This window comes from Branchiostoma lanceolatum, chromosome 15 (genome assembly GCF_035083965.1).
Source record: "Branchiostoma lanceolatum isolate klBraLanc5 chromosome 15, klBraLanc5.hap2, whole genome shotgun sequence".
Taxonomy (NCBI): domain Eukaryota; kingdom Metazoa; phylum Chordata; class Leptocardii; order Amphioxiformes; family Branchiostomatidae; genus Branchiostoma; species Branchiostoma lanceolatum.
In genome coordinates, this window is record NC_089736.1 from 8,619,454 (window position 1) to 8,640,697 (window position 21,244).

Sequence of the window (21,244 nt, forward strand, 5' to 3'; positions counted from 1 at the left end):
GAGTGTAGTTTGATGAGTTGTGGTGGTTCCTGTCGTTGCAGGAGTGGTAGTTGCCTGGCTTGTGGTTGGAGCCGTAGTTTGCGTGGTATCGGATGTGGTTTGTTGCGTTGTGCTTTGAGTGGAACTCTGGCTTGTAGTGAAGCTTGTAACTGTTGTTGGCAGCACTGTGCTTCCAGTCCCAGCTTGAGTGGTAGGTCCCGAGGTAGTTGGTTGAGTTGTACCTTCAGGAGTCGTTTGGGTGGTAGTGTAGAGTGCCGTTGGTCCTGTTGTGGTTGGACCTGCAGTCGCTGTTGTTCGCTGAGATGTAATGGCTTGAGATGTGGTGTCACTGGTAGCGGCCGAAGTACTGACGATTGTACTTGGGCCAGATGTCCCTGTAGTTGTCATGTCAGCTGTAGTTCCTGGAGTTGTGGTCTGGGTTGTGCCTGGAGTAGTTGTGCCAGTGAAGAGTGTAGTTTGCTGAGTTGTGGTGGTTCCTGTCGTTGCAGGAGTGGTAGTTGCCTGGCTTGTGGTTGGAGCCGTAGTTTGCGTGGTATCGGATGTGGTTTGTTGCGTTGTGCTTTGAGTGGAACTCTGGCTTGTAGTGAAGCTTGTAACTGTTGTTGGCAGCACTGTGCTTCCAGTCCCAGCTTGAGTGGTAGGTCCCGAGGTAGTTGGTTGAGTTGTACCTTCAGGAGTCGTTTGGGTGGTAGTGTAGAGTGCCGTTGGTCCTGTTGTGGTTGGACCTGCAGTCGCTGTTGTTTGCTGAGATGTAATGGCTTGAGATGTGGTGTCACTGGTAGCGGCCGAAGTACTGACGATTGTACTTGGGCCAGATGTCCCTGTAGTTGTCATGTCAGCTGTAGTTCCTGGAGTTGTGGTCTGGGTTGTGCCTGGAGTAGTTGTGCCAGTGAAGAGTGTAGTTTGCTGAGTTGTGGTGGTTCCTGTCGTTGCAGGAGTGGTAGTTGCCTGGCTTATGGTTGGAGCCGTAGTTTGCGTGGTATCGGATGTGGTTTGTTGCGTTGTGCTTTGAGTGGCACTCTGGCTTGTACTGAAGCTTGTAACTTTTGTTGGCAGCACTGTGCTTCCAGTCCCAGCTTGAGTGGTAGGTCCCGAGGTAGTTGGTTGAGTTGTACCTTCAGGAGTCGTTAGGGTGGTAGTGTAGAGTGCCGTTGGTCCTGTTGTGGTTGGACCTGCAGTCGCTGTTGTTTGCTGAGATGTAGTGGCTTGAGATGTGGTGTCACTGGTAGTGGCCGAAGTACTGACGATTGTACTCGGGCCAGATGTCCCTGTAGTTGTCATGTCAGCTGTAGTTCCTGGAGTTGTGGTCTGGGTTGTGCCTGGAGTAGTTGTGCCAGTGAAGAGTGTAGTTTGCTGAGTTGTGGTGGTTCCTGTCGTTGCAGGAGTGGTAGTTGCCTGGCTTGTGGTTGGAGCCGTAGTTTGCGTGGTATCGGATGTGGTTTGTTGCGTTGTGCTTTGAGTGGCACTCTGGGTTGTAGTGAAGCTTGTAACTGTTGTTGGCAGCACTGTGCTTCCAGTCCCAGCTTGAGTGGTAGGTCCCGAGGTAGTTGGTTGAGTTGTACCTTCAGGAATCGTTTGGGTGGTAGTGTAGAGTGCCGTTGGTCCTGTTGTGGTTGGACCTGCAGTCGCTGTTGTTTGCTGAGATGTAGTGGCTTGAGATGTGGTGTCACTGGTAGTGGCCGAAGTACTGACGATTGTACTTGGGCCAGATGTCCCTGTAGTTGTCATGTCAGCTGTAGTTCCTGGAGTTGTGGTCTGGGTTGTGCCTGGAGTAGTTGTGCCAGTGAAGAGTGTAGTTTGCTGAGTTGTGGTGGTTCCTGTCGTTGCAGGAGTGGTAGTTGCCTGGCTTGTGGTTGGAGCCGTAGTTTGCGTGGTATCGGATGTGGTTTGTTGCGTTGTGCTTTGAGTGGCACTCTGGCTTGTATTGAAGCTTGTAACTGTTGTTGGCAGCACTGTGCTTCCAGTCCCAGCTTGAGTGGTAGGTCCCGAGGTAGTTGGTTGAGTTGTACCTTCAGGAGTCGTTTGGGTGGTAGTGTAGAGTGCCGTTGGTCCTGTTGTGGTTGGACCTGCAGTCGCTGTTGTTTGCTGAGATGTAGTGGCTTGAGATGTGGTGTCACTGGTAGTGGCCGAAGTACTGACGATTGTACTCGGGCCAGATGTCCCTGTAGTTGTCATGTCAGCTGTAGTTCCTGGAGTTGTGGTCTGGGTTGTGCCTGGAGTAGTTGTGCCAGTGAAGAGTGTAGTTTGCTGAGTTGTGGTGGTTCCTGTCGTTGCAGGAGTGGTAGTTGCCTGGCTTGTGGTTGGAGCCGTAGTTTGCGTGGTATCGGATGTGGTTTGTTGCGTTGTGCTTTGAGTGGAACTCTGGCTTGTAGTGAAGCTTGTAACTGTTGTTGGCAGCACTGTGCTTCCAGTCCCAGCTTGAGTGGTAGGTCCCGAGGTAGTTGGTTGAGTTGTACCTTCAGGAGTCGTTTGGGTGGTAGTGTAGAGTGCCGTTGGTCCTGTTGTGGTTGGACCTGCAGTCGCTGTTGTTTGCTGAGATGTAGTGGCTTGAGATGTGGTGTCACTGGTAGTGGCCGAAGTACTGACGATTGTACTTGGGCCAGATGTCCCTGTAGTTGTCATGTCAGCTGTAGTTCCTGGAGTTGTGGTCTGGGTTGTGCCTGGAGTAGTTGTGCCAGTGAAGAGTGTAGTTTGCTGAGTTGTGGTGGTTCCTGTCGTTGCAGGAGTGGTAGTTGCCTGGCTTATGGTTGGAGCCGTAGTTTGCGTGGTATCGGATGTGGTTTGTTGCGTTGTGCTTTGAGTGGCACTCTGGGTTGTACTGAAGCTTGTAACTGTTGTTGGCAGCACTGTGCTTCCAGTCCCAGCTTGAGTGGTAGGTCCCGAGGTAGTTGGTTGAGTTGTACCTTCAGGAGTCGTTTGGGTGGTAGTGTAGAGTGCCGTTGGTCCTGTTGTGGTTGGACCTGCAGTCGCTGTTGTTTGCTGAGATGTAGTGGCTTGAGATGTGGTGTCACTGGTAGTGGCCGAAGTACTGACGATTGTACTTGGGCCAGATGTCCCTGTAGATGTCATGTCAGCTGTAGTCAAGGGAGCAGTGGTCTGGGTTGTGCCTGGAGTAGTTGTGCCAGTGAAGAGTGTAGTTTGCTGAGTTGTGGTGGTTCCTGTCCGTACAGGAGTGGTAGTTGCCTGGCTTGTGGTTGGAGCCGTAGTTTGCGTGGTATCGGATGTGGTTTGTTGCGTTGTGCTTTGAGTGGCACTCTGGGTTGTACTGAAGCTTGTAACTGTTGTTGGCAGCACTGTGCTTCCAATCCCAGCTTGAGTGGTAGGTCCCGAGGTAGTTGGTTGAGTTGTACCTTCAGGAGTCGTTTGGGTGGTAGTATAGAGTGCCGTTGGTCCTGTTGTGGTTGGACCTGCAGTCGCTGTTGTTTGCTGAGATGTAGTGGCTTGAGATGTGGTGCCACTGGTAGTGGCCGAAGTACTGACGATTGTACTTGGGCCAGATGTCCCTGTAGTTGTCATGTCAGCTGTAGTTCCTGGAGTTGTGGTCTGGGTTGTGCCTGGAGTAGTTGTGCCAGTGAAGAGTGTAGTTTGCTGAGTTGTGGTGGTTCCTGTCGTTGCAGGAGTGGTAGTTACCTGGCTTGTGGTTGGAGCCGTAGTTTGCGTGGAATCGGGTGTGGTTTGTTGCGTTGTTCTTTGAGTGGCACTCTGGCTTGTACTGAAGCTTGCACCTGTTGTTGGCAGCACTGTGCTTCCAGTCCCAGCTTGAGTGGTAGGTCCCGAGGTAGTTGGTTGAGTTGTACCTTCAGGAGTTGTTTGGGTGGTAGTGTAGAGTGCCGTTGGTCCTGTTGTGGTTGGACCTGCAGTCGCTGTTGTTTGCTGAGATGTAGTGGCTTGAGATGTGGTGTCACTGGTAGTGGCCGAAGTACTGACGATTGTACTTGGGCCAGATGTCCCTCTAGTTGTCATGTCAGCTGTAGTCAAGGGAGCAGTGGTCTGGGTTGTGCCTGGAGTAGTTGTGCCAGTGAAGAATGTAGTTTGCTGAGTTGTGGTGGTTCCTGTCGTTGCAGGAGTGGTAGTTGCCTGGCTTGTGGTTGGAGCCGTAGTTTGGGTGGTATCGGATGTGGTTTGTTGCGTTGTGCTTTGAGTGGCACTCTGGCTTGTACTGAAGCTTGTAACTGTTGTTGGCAGCACTGTGCTTCCAGTCCCAGCTTGAGTGGTAGGTCCAGAGGTAGTTGGTTGAGTTGTACCTTCAGGAGTCGTTCGGGTGGTAGTGTAGAGTGCCGTTGGTCCTGTTGTGGTTGGACCTGCAGTCGCTGTTGTTTGCTGAGATGTAGTGGCTTGAGATGTGGTGTCACTGGTAGTGGCCGAAGTACTGACGATTGTACTCGGGCCAGATGTCCCTGTAGTTGTCATGTCAGCTGTAGTTCCTGGAGTTGTGGTCTGGGTTGTGCCTGGAGTAGTTGTGCCAGTGAAGAGTGTAGTTTGCTGAGTTGTGGTGGTTCCTGTCGTTGCAGGAGTGGTAGTTACCTGGCTTGTGGTTGGAGCCGTAGTTTGCGTGGAATCGGGTGTGGTTTGTTGCGTTGTTCTTTGAGTGGCACTCTGGCTTGTACTGAAGCTTGCACCTGTTGTTGGCAGCACTGTGCTTCCAGTCCCAGCTTGAGTGGTAGGTCCCGAGGTAGTTGGTTGAGTTGTACCTTCAGGAGTTGTTTGGGTGGTAGTGTAGAGTGCCGTTGGTCCTGTTGTGGTTGGACCTGCAGTCGCTGTTGTTTGCTGAGATGTAGTGGCTTGAGATGTGGTGTCACTGGTAGTGGCCGAAGTACTGACGATTGTACTTGGGCCAGATGTCCCTCTAGTTGTCATGTCAGCTGTAGTCAAGGGAGCAGTGGTCTGGGTTGTGCCTGGAGTAGTTGTGCCAGTGAAGAATGTAGTTTGCTGAGTTGTGGTGGTTCCTGTCGTTGCAGGAGTGGTAGTTGCCTGGCTTGTGGTTGGAGCCGTAGTTTGCGTGGTATCGGATGTGGTTTGTTGCGTTGTGCTTTGAGTGGCACTCTGGCTTGTACTGAAGCTTGTAACTGTTGTTGGCAGCACTGTGCTTCCAGTCCCAGCTTGAGTGGTAGGTCCAGAGGTAGTTGGTTGAGTTGTACCTTCAGGAGTCGTTTGGGTGGTAGTGTAGAGTGCCGTTGGTCCTGTTGTGGTTGGACCTGCAGTCGCTGTTGTTTGCTGAGATGTAGTGGCTTGAGATGTGGTGTCACTGGTAGTGGCCGAAGTACTGACGATTGTACTTGGGCCAGATGTCCCTGTAGTTGTCATGTCAGCTGTAGTTCCTGGAGTTGTGGTCTGGGTTGTGCCTGGAGTAGTTGTGCCAGTGAAGAGTGTAGTTTGCTGAGTTGTGGTGGTTCCTGTCGTTGCAGGAGTTGTAGTTGCCTGGCTTGTGGTTGGAGCCGTAGTTTGCGTGGTATCGGATGTGGTTTGTTGCGTTGTGCTTTGAGTGGCACTCTGGGTTGTACTGAAGCTTGTAACTGTTGTTGGCAGCACTGTGCTTCCAGTCCCAGCTTGAGTGGTAGGTCCCGAGGTAGTTGGTTGAGTTGTACCTTCAGGAGTCGTTTGGGTGGTAGTGTAGAGTGCCGTTGGTCCTGTTGTGGTTGGACCTGCAGTCGCTGTTGTTTGCTGAGATGTAGTGGCTTGAGATGTGGTGCCACTGGTAGTGGCCGAAGTACTGACGATTGTACTTGGGCCAGATGTCCCTGTAGTTGTCATGTCAGCTGTAGTTCCTGGAGTTGTGGTCTGGGTTGTGCCTGGAGTAGTTGTGCCAGTGAAGAGTGTAGTTTGCTGAGTTGTGGTGGTTCCTGTCGTTGCAGGAGTGGTAGTTGCCTGGCTTGTGGTTGGAGCCGTAGTTTGCGTGGTATCGGATGTGGTTTGTTGCGTTGTGCTTTGAGTGGCACTCTGGCCTGTAATGAAGCTTGCACCTGTTGTTGGCAGCACTGTGCTTCCAGTCCCAGCTTGAGTGGTAGGTCCCGAGGTAGTTGGTTGAGTTGTACCTTCAGGAGTCGTTTGGGTGGTAGTGTAGAGTGCCGTTGGTCCTGTTGTGGTTGGACCTGCAGTCGCTGTTGTTTGCTGAGATGTAGTGGCTTGAGATGTGGTGTCACTGGTAGTGGCCGAAGTACTGACGATTGTACTTGGGCCAGATGTCCCTGTAGTTGTCATGTCAGCTGTAGTTCCTGGAGTTGTGGTCTGGGTTGTGCCTGGAGTAGTTGTGCCAGTGAAGAGTGTAGTTTGCTGAGTTGTGGTGGTTCCTGTCGTTGCAGGAGTGGTAGTTGCCTGGCTTGTGGTTGGAGCCGTAGTTTGCGTGGTATCGGATGTGGTTTGTTGCGTTGTGCTTTGAGTGGCACTCTGGCTTGTAGTGAAGCTTGTAACTGTTGTTGGCAGCACTGTGCTTCCAGTCCCAGCTTGAGTGGTAGGTCCCGAGGTAGTTGGTTGAGTTGTACCTTCAGGAGTCGTTTGGGTGGTAGTGTAGAGTGCCGTTGGTCCTGTTGTGGTTGGACCTGCAGTCGCTGTTGTTTGCTGAGATGTTATGGCTTGAGATGTGGTGTCACTGGTAGTGGACAGAGTACTGACGATTGTACTTGGGCCAGATGTCCCTGTAGTTGTCATGTCAGCTGTAGTCAAGGGAGCAGTGGTCTGGGTTGTGCCTGGAGTAGTTGTGCCAGTGAAGAGTGTAGTTTGCTGAGTTGTGGTGGTTCCTGTCGTTGCAGGAGTGGTAGTTGCCTGGCTTGTGGTTGGAGCCGTAGTTTGCGTGGTATCGGATGTGGTTTGTTGCGTTGTGCTTTGAGTGGCACTCTGGCTTGTACTGAAGCTTGTAACTGTTGTTGGCAGCACTGTGCTTCCAGTCCCAGCTTGAGTGGTAGGTCCCGAGGTAGTTGGTTGAGTTGTACCTTCAGGAGTCGTTTGGGTGGTAGTGTAGAGTGCCGTTGGTCCTGTTGTGGTTGGACCTGCAGTCGCTGTTGTTTGCTGAAATGTAGTGGCTTGAGATGTGGTGTCGTTGGTAGTGGCCGATGTACTGCTGAGTGTACTTTGCTGGGTTGTCTTTTGACTAGTCGCCACAGTTGTAGAAGAGGTAGTAGTTGGATGGATGGTGGATTGAGCATTTGTGGCAGTCGTAGCAAAGGGTGTTGTTGGCTCAGATGTGGTTTGGTCAGTCGTACTTGTCGTACTGGAGAGGGTAGTTGACTGGGTTGTGCTTTGTGCTGTAGTTGGTGTTGTCGCATCTGAGGTGGTTGGCTGAGTTGTGCTTTGGCTTGTAGTAACAGTTGTACTCACTTGTGTTCTTGGCAAGGATGTTGATAGCATTGTAGTTTCAGTTGTACTAGAGGGAGTGGTTGCCTGAGTTGTAGCTACAGGAGTTGTTTGTGCCGTACTATAGATGGTGGTAGGTTGTGTTGTACTTTGACTTGCAGTCACCGTTGTTGGAGGGACAGTGGTTGATTGGGATGTTGCGTGACTTGTAGTCGCCGCTGTACTGCTGGTTGTACTTTGCTGGGTTGTCTTTTGACTAGTCGCCACAGTTGTAGAAGAGGTAGTAGTTGGCTGGATGGTGGATTGAGCACTTGTGGCAGTTGAAGCAAAGGGTGTTGTTGGCTGAGATGTGGTTTGGTCAGGGGTACTTGTCGTACTGGAGAGGGTAGTTGACTGGGTTGTGCTTTGGGCTGTAGTTGGTGTTGTCGCATCTGAGGTGGTTGGCTGAGTTGTGCTTTGGCTTGTAGTGTCAGTGGTACCGGCTTGAGTTGTTGGCAAGGATGTTGATAGCATTGTAGTTTCAGTTGTACTAGAGGGAGTGGTTGCCTGAGTTGTAGCTACAGGAGTTGTTTGTGCCGTACTAGAGATGGTGGTTGGTTGTGTTGTACTTTGACTTGCAGTCACCGTTGTTGGAAGGACGGTGGTTGGTTGGGATGTGGTCTGACCTGTAGTCGCCGCTGTACTGCTGAGTGTACTTTGCCGGGTTGTCTTTTGACTAGTCACCACCGTTGTAGAAGAGGTAGTAGTTGGCTGGATGGTGGATTGAGCATTTGTGGCAGTCGTAGCAAAGGGTGTTGTTGGCTGAGATGTGGTTTGGTCAGTGGTACTTGTCGTACTGGAGAGGGAAATGGACTGGGTTGTGCTTTGGGCTGTAGTTTGTGTTGTCGCATCTGAGGTGGTTGGCTGAGTTGTGCTTTGGCTTGTAGTGTCAGTGGTACTGGCTTGAGTTGTTGGCAAGGATGTTGATAGCAATGTAGTTTCAGTTGTACTCGAGGGACTGGTTGCCTGAGTTGTAGCTACAGGAGTTGTTTGTGCCGTACTAGAGAGGGTGGTTGGTTGTGTTGTACTTTGACTTGCAGTCACCGTTGTTGGAAGGACGGTGGTTGGTTGGGATGTGGTCTGACCTGTAGTCGCCGCTGTACTGCTGAGTGTACTTTGCTGGGTCGTCTTTTGACTAGTCGCCACAGTTGTAGAAGAGGTAGTAGTTGGCTGGATGGTGGATTGAGCATTTGTGGCAGTCGTAGCAAAGGGTGTTGTTGGCTGAGATGTGGTTTGGTCAGTGGTACTTGTCGTACTGGAGAGGGTAGTTGACTGGGTTGTGCTTTGGGCTGTAGTTGGTGTTGTCGCATCTGAGGTGGTTGGCTGAGTTGTGCTTTGGCTTGTAGTGTCAGTGGTACCGGCTTGAGTTGTTGGCAAGGATGTTGATAGCATTGTAGTTTCAGTTGTACTAGAGGGAGTGGTTGCCTGAGTTGTAGCTACAGGAGTTGTTTGTGCCGTACTAGAGAGGGTGGTTGGTTGTGTTGTACTTTGACTTGCAGTCACCGTTGTTGGAAGGACGGTGGTTGGTTGGGATGTGGTCTGACCTGTAGTCGCCGCTGTACTGCTGAGTGTACTTTGCCGGGTTGTCTTTTGACTAGTCACCACCGTTGTAGAAGAGGTAGTAGTTGGCTGGATGGTGGATTGAGCATTTGTGGCAGTCGTAGCAAAGGGTGTTGTTGGCTGAGATGTGGTTTGGTCAGTGGTACTTGTCGTACTGGAGAGGGAAATGGACTGGGTTGTGCTTTGGGCTGTAGTTTGTGTTGTCGCATCTGAGGTGGTTGGCTGAGTTGTGCTTTGGCTTGTAGTGTCAGTGGTACTGGCTTGAGTTGTTGGCAAGGATGTTGATAGCAATGTAGTTTCAGTTGTACTCGAGGGACTGGTTGCCTGAGTTGTAGCTACAGGAGTTGTTTGTGCCGTACTAGAGAGGGTGGTTGGTTGTGTTGTACTTTGACTTGCAGTCACCGTTGTTGGAAGGACGGTGGTTGGTTGGGATGTGGTCTGACCTGTAGTCGCCGCTGTACTGCTGAGTGTACTTTGCTGGGTCGTCTTTTGACTAGTCGCCACAGTTGTAGAAGAGGTAGTAGTTGGCTGGATGGTGGATTGAGCATTTGTGGCAGTCGTAGCAAAGGGTGTTGTTGGCTGAGATGTGGTTTGGTCAGTGGTACTTGTCGTACTGGAGAGGGTAGTTGACTGGGTTGTGCTTTGGGCTGTAGTTGGTGTTGTCGCATCTGAGGTGGTTGGCTGAGTTGTGCTTTGGCTTGTAGTGTCAGTGGTACCGGCTTGAGTTGTTGGCAAGGATGTTGATAGCATTGTAGTTTCAGTTGTACTAGAGGGAGTGGTTGCCTGAGTTGTAGCTACAGGAGTTGTTTGTGCCGTACTAGAGAGGGTGGTTGGTTGTGTTGTACTTTGACTTGCAGTCACCGTTGTTGGAAGGACGGTGGTTGGTTGGGATGTGGTCTGACCTGTAGTCGCCGCTGTACTGCTGAGTGTACTTTGCCGGGTTGTCTTTTGACTAGTCACCACCGTTGTAGAAGAGGTAGTAGTTGGCTGGATGGTGGATTGAGCATTTGTGGCAGTCGTAGCAAAGGGTGTTGTTGGCTGAGATGTGGTTTGGTCAGTGGTACTTGTCGTACTGGAGAGGGTTGTTGACTGGGTTGTGCTTTGGGCTGTAGTTTGAGTTGTCGCATCTGAGGTGGTTGGCTGAGTTGTGCTTTGGCTTGTAGTGTCAGTTGTGCTGGCTTGAGTTGTAGGCATGGATGTTGATAGCATCGTGGTTTCAGCTGTACTAGAGGGAGTGGTTGCCTGAGTTGTAGCTACAGGAGTTGTTTGTGCCGTACTATAGATGGTGGTAGGTTGTGTTGTACTTTGACTTGCAGTCACCGTTGTTGGAGGGACAATGGTTGATTGGGATGTGGTCTGACCTGTAGTTGCCGCTGTACTGCTGAGTGTACTTTGCTGGGTTGTCTTTTGACTAGTCGCCACAGTTGTAGAAGAGGTAGTAGTTGGCTGGATGGTGGATTGAGCATTTGTGGCAGTCGTAGCAAAGGGTGTTGTTGGCTGAGATGTGGTTTGGTCATTTGTACGAGTCGTACTGGAGAGGGTAGTTGACTGGGTTGTGCTTTGGGCTGTACTTGGTGTTGTCGCATCTGAGGTGGTTGGCTGAGTTGTGCTTTGGCTTGTAGTGTCAGTGGTACTGGCTTGAGTTGTTGGCAAGGATGTTGATAGCAATGTAGTTTCAGTTGTACTCGAGGGAGTGGTTGCCTGAGTTGTAGCTACAGGAGTTGTTTGTGCCGTACTAGAGATGCTGGTAGGTTGTGTTGTACTTTGACTTGCAGTCACCGTTGTTGGAAGAACGGTGGATGGTTGGGATGTTGTACGACTTGTAGTCGCCGCTGTACTGCTGAGTGTACTTTGCTGGGTTGTCTTTTGACTAGTCGCCACAGTTGTAGAAGAGGTAGTAGTTGGCTGGATGGTGGATTGAGCATTTGTGGCAGTCGTAGCAAAGGGTGTTGTTGGCTGAGATGTGGTTTGGTCAGTGGTACTTGTCGTACTGGAGAGGATAGTTGACTGGGTTGTGCTTTGTGCTGTAGTTGGTGTTGTCGCATCTGAGGTGGTTGGCTGAGTTGTGCTTTGGCTTGTAGTGTCAGTTGTACTGGCTTGAGTTGTTAGCAAAGATGTTGATAGCATTGTAGTTTCAGTTGTACTAGAGGGAGTGGTTGCCTGAGTTGTAGCTACAGGAGTTGTTTGTGCCGTACTAGAGAGGGTGGTTGGTTGTGTTGTACTTTGACTTGCAGTCACCGTTGTTGGAAGGACGGTGGTTGGTTGGGATGTGGTCTGACCTGTAGTCGCCGCTGTACTGCTGAGTGTACTTTGCTGGGTTGTCTTTTGACTAGTCGCCACAGTTGTAGAAGAGGTAGTAGTTGGCTGGATGGTGGATTGAGCATTTGTGGCAGTCGTAGCAAAGGGTGTTGTTGGCTGAGATGTGGTTTGGTCAGTGGTACGAGTCGTACTGGAGAGGGTAGTTGACTGGGTTGTGCTTTGGGCTGTAGTTGGTGTTGTCGCATCTGAGGTGGTTGGCTGAGTTGTGCTTTGGCTTGTAGTGTCAGTGGTACCGGCTTGAGTTGTTTGCAAGGATGTTGATAGCATTGTAGTTTCAGTTGTACTAGAGGGAGTGGTTGCCTGAGTTGTAGCTAAAGGAGTTGTTTGTGCCGTACTAGAGAGGGTGGTTGGTTGTGTTGTACTTTGACTTGCAGTCACCGTTGTTCGAAGGACGGTGGTTGGTTGGGATGTGGTCTGACCTGTAGTCGCCGCTGTACTGCTGAGTGTACTTTGCTGGGTTGTCTTTTGACTAGTCGCCACAGTTGTAGAAGAGGTAGTAGTTGGCTGGATGGTGGATTGAGCATTTGTGGCAGTCGTAGCAAAGGGTGTTGTTGGCTGAGATGTGGTTTGGTCAGTGGTACTTGACGTACTGGAGAGGGAAATGGACTGGGTTGTGCTTTGGGCTGTAGTTGGTGTTGTCGCATCTGAGGTGGTTGGCTGAGTTGTGCTTTGGCTTGTAGTGTCAGTTGTACTGGCTTGAGTTGTTGGCAAGGATGTTGAAAGCATTGTAGTTTCAGTTGTACTAGAGGGAGTGGTTGCCTGAGTTGTAGCTACAGGAGTTGTTTGTGCCGTACTAGAGAGGGTGGTTGGTTGTGTTGTACTTTGACTTGCAGTCACCGTTGTTGGAAGGACGGTGGTTGGTTGGGATGTGGTCTGACCTGTAGTCGCCGCTGTACTGCTGAGTGTACTTTGCTGGGTTGTCTTTTGACTAGTCGCCACAGTTGTAGAAGAGGAAGTAGTTGGCTGGATGGTGGATTGAGCATTTGTGGCAGTCGTAGCAAAGGGTGTTGTTGGCTGAGATGTGGTTTGGTCAGTGGTACGAGTCGTACTGGAGAGGGTAGTTGACTGGGTTGTGCTTTGGGCTGTAGTTGGTGTTGTCGCATCTGAGGTGGTTGGCTGAGTTGTGCTTTGGCTTGTAGTGTCAGTGGTACCGGCTTGAGTTGTTGGCAAGGATGTTGATAGCATTGTAGTTTCAGTTGTACTAGAGGGAGTGGTTGCCTGAGTTGTAGCTACAGGAGTTGTTTGTGCCGTACTAGAGATGGTGGTAGGTTGTGTTGTACTTTGACTTGCAGTCACCGTTGTTCGAAGGACGGTGGTTGGTTGGGATGTGGTCTGACCTGTAGTCGCCGCTGTACTGCTGAGTGTACTTTGCTGGGTTGTCTTTTGACTAGTCACCACCGTTGTAGAAGAGGTAGTAGTTGGCTGGATGGTGGATTGAGCATTTGTGGCAGTCGTAGCAAAGGGTGTTGTTGGCTGAGATGTGGTTTGGTCAGTGGTACTTGTCGTACTGGAGAGGGAAATGGACTGGGTTGTGCTCTGGGCTGTAGTTTGTGTTGTCGCATCTGAGGTGGTTGGCTGAGTTGTGCTTTGGCTTGTAGTGTCAGTGGTACTGGCTTGAGTTGTTGGCAAGGATGTTGATAGCAATGTAGTTTCAGTTGTACTAGAGGGACTATTTGCCTGAGTTGTAGCTACAGGAGTTGTTTGTGCCGTACTAGAGAGGGTGGTTGGTTGTGTTGTACTTTGACTTGCAGTCACCGTTGTTGGAAGGACGGTGGTTGGTTGGGATGTGGTCTGACCTGTAGTCGCCGCTGTACTGCTGAGTGTACTTTGCTGGGTCGTCTTTTGACTAGTCGCCACAGTTGTAGAAGAGGTAGTAGTTGGCTGGATGGTGGATTGAGCATTTGTGGCAGTCGTAGCAAAGGGTGTTGTTGGCTGAGATGTGGTTTGGTCAGTGGTACTTGTCGTACTGGAGAGGGTAGTTGACTGGGTTGTGCTTTGGGCTGTAGTTGGTGTTGTCGCATCTGAGGTGGTTGGCTGAGTTGTGCTTTGGCTTGTAGTGTCAGTGGTACCGGCTTGAGTTGTTGGCAAGGATGTTGATAGCATTGTAGTTTCAGTTGTACTAGAGGGAGTGGTTGCCTGAGTTGTAGCTACAGGAGTTGTTTGTGCCGTACTAGAGAGGGTGGTTGGTTGTGTTGTACTTTGACTTGCAGTCACCGTTGTTGGAAGGACGGTGGTTGGTTGGGATGTGGTCTGACCTGTAGTCGCCGCTGTACTGCTGAGTGTACTTTGCTGGGTTGTCTTTTGACTAGTCACCACCGTTGTAGAAGAGGTAGTAGTTGGCTGGATGGTGGATTGAGCATTTGTGGCAGTCGTAGCAAAGGGTGTTGTTGGCTGAGATGTGGTTTGGTCAGTGGTACTTGTCGTACTGGAGAGGGAAATGGACTGGGTTGTGCTTTGGGCTGTAGTTTGTGTTGTCGCATCTGAGGTGGTTGGCTGAGTTGTGCTTTGGCTTGTAGTGTCAGTGGTACTGGCTTGAGTTGTTGGCAAGGATGTTGATAGCAATGTAGTTTCAGTTGTACTAGAGGGACTGGTTGCCTGAGTTGTAGCTACAGGAGTTGTTTGTGCCGTACTAGAGAGGGTGGTTGGTTGTGTTGTACTTTGACTTGCAGTCACCGTTGTTGGAAGGACGGTGGTTGGTTGGGATGTGGTCTGACCTGTAGTCGCCGCTGTACTGCTGAGTGTACTTTGCTGGGTCGTCTTTTGACTAGTCGCCACAGTTGTAGAAGAGGTAGTAGTTGGCTGGATGGTGGATTGAGCATTTGTGGCAGTCGTAGCAAAGGGTGTTGTTGGCTGAGATGTGGTTTGGTCATTTGTACGAGTCGTACTGGAGAGGGTAGTTGACTGGGTTGTGCTTTGGGCTGTAGTTGGTGTTGTTGCATCTGAGGGGGTTGGCTGAGTTGTGCTTTGGCTTGTAGTGTCAGTGGTACCGGCTTGAGTTGTTTGCAAGGATGTTGATAGCATTGTAGTTTCAGTTGTACTAGAAGGAGTGGTTGCCTGAGTTGTAGCTACAGGAGTTGTTTGTGCCGTACGAGAGAGGGTGGTTGGTTGTGTTGTACTTTGACTTGCAGTCACCGTTGTTGGAAGGACGGTGGTTGGTTGGGATGTTGCGTGACTTGTAATCGCCGCTGTACTTCTGAGCGTACTTTGCTGGGTCGTCTTTTGACTAGTCGCCACAGTTGTAGAAGAGGTAGTAGTTGGCTGGATGGTGGATTGAGCATTTGTGGCAGTCGTAGCAAAGGGTGTTGTTGGCTGAGATGTGGTTTGGTCAGTGGTACTTGTCGTACTGGAGAGGGTAGTTGACTGGGTTGTGCTTTGGGCTGTAGTTTGTGTTGTCGCATCTGAGGTGGTTGGCTGAGTTGTGCTTTGGCTTGTAGTGTCAGTTGTACTGGCTTGAGTTGTTGGTAAGGATGTTGATAGCATTGTAGTTTCAGTTGTACTAGAGGGAGTGGTTGCCTGAGTTGTAGCTACAGGAGTTGTTTGTGCCGTACTAGAGATGGTGGTAGGTTGTGTTGTACTTTGACTTGCAGTCACCGTTGTTGGAAGGACGGTGGATGGTTGGGATGGCTGAGTTGTGCTTGGAGTTTTAGTGTCAGTTGTACTTGGTACATTTGTTACTAAGGATGTTGATAAAGTTTTGCTTGAGGTAGTAGTTGGCTCGGTTGTTCTCCTTACAGTTGTACTTATTCCTTTAGTTATTCCACTTGAACTTGTAACATACGGTAACGTGCTCAACGTTCTTTTACTAGTATTATCAGTTATACTCGAATGATCCGTTGATTCTGATGTCCTTTCTTCTGCACCAGATATGGTAGTAGATATTGCAGCAGTAGTAGTCTTAGTTGTACTTAAAGGTGCCGTTGATCTAGTAGTAACTCTATCTATTATATCTGTTATTGTAGACGAGGTAGCTGACGTAAATAGTGTTCTAGGCGTTGATCTTATTGAACCCGTAGTATCAGTTGTCTCGGGGTATTTTGTTGACGTTGTTGTTCTTCTGTTCTTCTCCGTGGTGGTAGTGTCTATCCCTATTGTTGTGTTGCAACCAGAATAATGGTTTTAGGAAGGTGATGACGAGGAACATAATTCTTACGCTCTTATGAAGTGTTATTATTGGCATATGTACAAAGAAAGATATTTTGTCGCAATCAGTCATTGTTTACACATGTAAAGGATAATATTCGTAACTTATAATATGAGATATGAGGAAAAGTTTGGAGTCTTGCTATTGGATTATCACACTTTATTTTTTCTTGTCATTAGCTGATTATCGTTAGCATTATGTTATGTATGATGTTTGGATCCAGGGTTGTGAGTGGGACGGACGTAAAAGCTCACGCCGTCGCCAAACATCATATTCTCATGTTGTTACTGACCCAGGCAAATGAAATAAGCCTAGTACGTGCCTACCTAAACGTACACGGTCGTCGCCATTAGAAACGATCTTCGCCATATCGCTGATACCATATCAACAAGAAGCAAAAAATATATAAAGCAACGTTTCTATTACAAGTGCAAGACAGCATCGTAATAAATGGCAAAAACAAAATATCAGAAAGGAAAAAGGTTCGAACCCGATTCGAAAAAGCCTAAGCCCTACTAAGCATCACGGTGTGCCAAGAGCGTACACGTAAAGAAGGGACGGCCGTGTAAAAAGCGGAAATTAGCGCTTCGGACATTCCAAATGATAGTCAGAGAACGTCGTAGCTGATGGAAGAAGCTTGCGGAGCCCCAAAACATGTAGCTACATACCTCCTGTGTATATACGTTTCAAATCTGGTTACAATACATTGTAAAGAGATGACGCCATTACTTCACCCTTCCGATACTGTGTTTTCATTCGATTGTTTTTATTGCCTAAGCGTCAAGATGCCAACATGTATTCTTTCTCAGCGTGATATTCACCAGAGCCAAGGTCAAAAATGAGAACAGATTGTGAATTTATGGTGCATGTGAACATATTTGTTTTCAATGTAATTTGCAAACAAAAATCGGTACTCTTTTCTGGCGACCCAACCACACAATATCACTCTTTTCAAAAGTGTATCATCACTAGTACAGATGATACAATAAGTGCGATAAAATCGAAATATCGTCGTCCTAACTCAAGTTTCCAAACTTTTTTCACTGAGTTTGTCATTGGTTTTGACGAAAAGACGTTGCATCGAATAATCACTAATTTTCGCCCATTAGGTTGTTGAAGTTGTGTATCAAACAAAGCGTAAGCTGGTCAAAAACAAGACAAGGTCAAGGTATTTATATATATGTCACAGTACAGATTGGAATCCAGTACAATCTGGAACTGTCCTAGGACAGATTGGAATTCCAATCCGTCCTAGGACAGATTGGAATTCCGATCTGTCCTAGGACAGTTCCAGGACAGGTTGGAATTCCAATCTGTCCTAGGACAGTTCCAGATTGTACTAGTACAGATTGGAATTCCAGTCTGTCCTAGGACAGATTGGAATCCTGAATCCTACAACTGAACTGTATATATGTAAATTAGAGACATATTATGACCATTATGAGTAACTCCATATGCTCAACCGATTTTTCCAGTTAACTCTGGTCAGTTTTCACTAGTTTTCAACTTTTTTCCCCCTGAATATACATGTAAAGGTAACTTTTACATACCATTTTAAAGATTATGCTATCTTCATTATTAGGTTGTTTTTTATTGCAATAGTGTATAAACTTATCGAGATATATGAAGTTAAAATTGCTTAGACCGCAGTGTAGAAAGAGTTTCCCCGGGCTTATGAAGTTTCCCCCAAGACTTGGTGAGTTAGACTGCGGGGTTGACAGGCCAGCCTGCATGTAGACTGCATTCATACAACACCATGAAAGTCACTGAATTAATCAGAAATCACACCTGGCAAGCCTGTGTTATAAGCACTTATGTGATAAATTCTATGAAAAGTCTAAGCTAGGGGGATAGGCCGCGGGCCTGAACAGAACCACGCGGACTAAAATAAAGGTAGAACGGGCTTGAAGTACAAGGTAAACCAAAAATGATAAGTATGTTACCAACATGGCTCGAAACATGAGATTTGGATATGAATCTTGAACTACTAGTCTATTTTGTAGGTTAGCACTGTTAATGTAAACTGTCTGAAGCACAGTTCAATTCAATATTCTTATTGTATGACCGTGATAGTATTTCATGGAACATACTCATAATCTGCCATAATATGCAAATGTCTCTGTTTACACATATACAGTTCAGTTGTAGGATTCCAATCTGTCCTAGGACAGATTGGAATTCCAATCTGTACTAGTACAATCTGGAACAGTCCTAGGACAGATTGGAATTCCAATCTGTCCTAGGACAGATTGGAATTCCAATCTGTCCTAGGACAGTTCCAGATTGTACTGGATTCCAATCTGTACTGTGACATATATATTACAACAAAGGTCAAGCACAAAGTTCAGTTCTATCCCTTACCTCTACTTTACCATGAATTAATAATCTAAGAAAGGATTTTAACAAACCATGACTGGAATAGATGCAAGAAAAAACACAAAAACTGCTTCCATCTATAACCCCTTGTTCTGTAAATCCTTCCAACACCACTTGTTATGTTCAGGTTTTGTACAAAGCGGAGGAATTTTGTGAAAAGTGACCCATATACCTTACTAGCACGTCTTGGGAGTCGGTGTGTATAGCGTAAACACGCCCCAAAGAAAACCGCCCTACAAACGATACTGTATAAACATCGTTTATCATGCGTGGTATGTTCCTTGCGCTTTTTTTGTACCATCTAATACTGAACTGATCCACTATACGATTTTAGAGTGGCCTTTAGGAATATGATTATATAGAATATACACAATAGGTATCTAACTTCTCTTACGACTTCAGTGGGATAGAAACATTTTATATTTCTATAGTTTAGACGCACCTTTAAACACGAGGAAAGCTAAAAGTACCCATGCTGTTCATGTAGAGACATACACATTAAACCTTTCCACGAGAGAACCACGTACACGTACACGCATAGATCAAATCGTGAGGGGCATTTTAGACGGTTTCTCTAACAAACTTTCAAGAGCGATAGATTCTAGTACATATCCGAAAGACACTACAAGTCAATTCATAACGATACTCGACTCATAATGAAGTAGGAGATGCCTGTTCTTTCTTCTTTTTGTTTGGCTGTTCTTTTTACTTTCTGACACCCATATGAAATTTCCTGGCCTAAGTTACTGCAGTATTTTGACTAAAACACACGCTCTCTTCATCAGAATCCATTAGTTAAGATATCATCAACTACGCACTTGACACTGATAAAGTTACAAAGAAAACTACGCAACGATAGTATCTCAGCAAACCGAGTTACTTCTACGAACTTAAAGTAGCCCAAATCGTCCTAAAAAGTAATCGAACCAATCAAAAGTGAATATGCTGACATAATAAGAAACAAATGATTTTTGTTCAATGTTGTAAACTCGATTAAAGTATGACAAGAAGGACATGCTTTAAGGTGATGCTCTAAAAGGAGCAGTTTCTTAAGAAAAGGCGTACTTACCGCACGGTTGGGCCACGAAGATGAACCACAGGGAAATCATTGTCACTCTCATGTCGTCGTTTGGCGTCGTAATGTCCTCTGAAGTTCGGAACTTTAAACTTTCACCTTGAGAACGTTTGGGGAAACCTTGCGCCTACAACATCGCTGACCCTCTATGGTACAAGTAACAACATGAGAAAAATACGTCCCCCTAACCGGGGGTCTTTGCAAAACCCAATCTTCTCTACTTTCAGAATTATTCAATGTTCACTGGTAGCTAATAGAAAATGTCCCTCTTTTTTATGGACATAAACTAACATAAAGGAACGCGAATGATAAAGTTGTTCATATCCTATTGTTTCTTCACGAGGTAGTGCATTTTGATGTGAAAAGAAACTAGTTTCCTTTTGGTATAGATGGAATTCATTGACGAGGGCGGCATGATCCGGTCAATATTTACATTAATCCGTGTTGTTTGTCGCGCCTGTGCACCTACTTTTGTACCCGTGCTCCAAGAGTTGGAGTTCGGTTACGCTGTTGGACATAAAGCTTTGAATAGTTCTCTTGTTACTCGCTCCCAGTAACAAATTCGACAGCACATGATGTTCACATTTACATAAACGTCAACAACTTGAACAGTCCTGCCTACTTCTTCGTCCTAGATCAAGACGGTACTTAAGAAATATTTGAATACGGCCGTAAAAGCAAGCTCAACTATTGATAGATTATGACGCTTAAATCATTAAGTACAAGTAACTCCGGTTCTACAGTCGACACCATCGTTCCCAAAGTTATTTCCTACGATGTGATGTCTTACACAACCTTTACCAAATTCTGGGACGCATTTAGATTTTCTTTTTCTTAACGAAATAGAGACATTTGTAAGTGACCGGTACTCAAAGGACCTGCAATGATATTCTATACTCTTTCCCAAAATGACAACACGTAGTGACAGGTGTCGCAACGATCTCTCCATAATAGACAACCTTTTAAAGTTATTGTATTCCTGTGTACGGGATGGTTGCGTTACAACCTGCCACACAAGAACAACAAGCGTTTTCAAGCGGTTGTAAGAGATTGCTCTAATACAGGGGACATCTCTGGAAAGTCTGAAGAATTTGTCCTACTTTGTGTAACGGTAGTGAGAGTAGAGATGAGTTCAATCATGTCAAGCGGACCCAATGTACTTGTTTACAAATACAACAGAATACTTAACTTCGGTCCTTGCAAGATGGCATCTTAAACGATATTTTTCAACAATTTACAAATTCCAGTTTTCGTAACTTCAAAGTGATACATGTTGTGGTCAACACGAAGCATGCAAATGCAGTTATAACCGTTGAAGATATAATATCAATACGGTTGATCCATGAATGTTGACGCACGAGTTGATGTAGAGCTCCAATACCTATACCTGTCAATTTTCCCAGAGCGTTATGTTGCCACTAAACCTTATTACGGAAATACCAACGTGTTCAAGTTCCACCGTACACTGCCAAACACTCCCATCAACCTGTACTCACTCACCCTGATCATTGTAATAAACACCCGCCTCACAACAATGGACTACATACTCCAACCGTATCGCTTGTTGTATAAACATTTTCAAGGAAACGGGAGAATTCGACACAATAGTGGGAAAGTTGTTTTCAAAAGTGGGCCCTTTTCTGGGCAACAAAAGACGCAAAATGGATCATAGCTCGTCTTTCCAAAAACATGTGGAGGCCGGCACGGCATTCACCCGTGTGCGGCCTTGGGGGAATGTGAACGAACCGGCGAGACCTTTGACAACATCTGTTACCTGGCGTTGCCATGGTAGCGGAATTTCAGGGCGTGGCGCCCCCGCCCTGCTAAACTTGGTGCGCGCTGTATACACAACATTATGAACAGTGTTTGTAACTTCGTTGACATAGAGACAGGTTAGGACTAGCCTTAGTCCGTGCTAGCGAGATTCTCCAAGCAGATGTTGCAATCGGGGCTGTTTTAAGCGTATTTGGCGGCTTTTTGTACGTGTTTATGAAAAATGCGCACTGCATAAAGCGCACAAATTTAAAAAAACCCGTAGAAAACACCGCCAAATACGCTTTAAAAAATCCCGATCGCTACATCTGCTTGGAGATTACTCCTAGGACACCTTGTGACTTGAAAAATACCTGTTTTAGTATTTTTGTATAGTACTTTGCTGGGATGGGTGGTTTGGCACTGTCGACCATCTTTACGATGTATGCCTAGGTATTTGTATAAGTACCACCTCTAGCTTTGCTGTCTGTAGTCTTCCTTGGTTGTTCTGCGTAGCATGTGTGTACCATCTCTAGTACATCATTGCGCATGCGTTATACCGCGCAGAACAATATATAGATGTTATGCACTCGGATAACCCTTTATTAGTTAGGTCAATGACTCTTATAAACCTTCGGTACGTTCCTGTCTGTATTTCCACACGTGAAAACGTCAGAATACGCACAAGTTTAATA

At 47.3% G+C, this 21,244-nt stretch overlaps 2 protein-coding genes and 1 long non-coding RNA gene across 5 annotated transcripts in view; 1 reads left to right on the forward strand and 2 right to left on the reverse strand.

Annotated features, from left to right (window-relative positions):
* The window catches only part of LOC136420653 (uncharacterized), a 541,092-nt gene that overhangs the window by 328,591 nt on the left and 191,257 nt on the right, over window positions 1-21,244 (forward strand). The window lies entirely within an intron of this gene.
* Window positions 1,366-3,069, reverse strand: LOC136420966 (salivary glue protein Sgs-3-like; the record flags this gene model as incomplete). Its single annotated transcript, XM_066408108.1, has 3 exons — window positions 3,042-3,069; window positions 1,807-1,943; window positions 1,366-1,683 (listed from the first exon to the last, which is right to left on the reverse strand). Coding segments are annotated over exons 1-3 (483 nt in total), but the record flags the coding sequence as incomplete, so codon positions are not given.
* Window positions 6,922-19,072, reverse strand: LOC136420967 (mucin-2-like; the record flags this gene model as incomplete). The annotated part of the gene is made up of 2 exons (XM_066408109.1): window positions 18,792-19,072; window positions 6,922-15,290 (listed from the first exon to the last, which is right to left on the reverse strand). Coding segments are annotated over exons 1-2 (8,421 nt in total), but the record flags the coding sequence as incomplete, so codon positions are not given.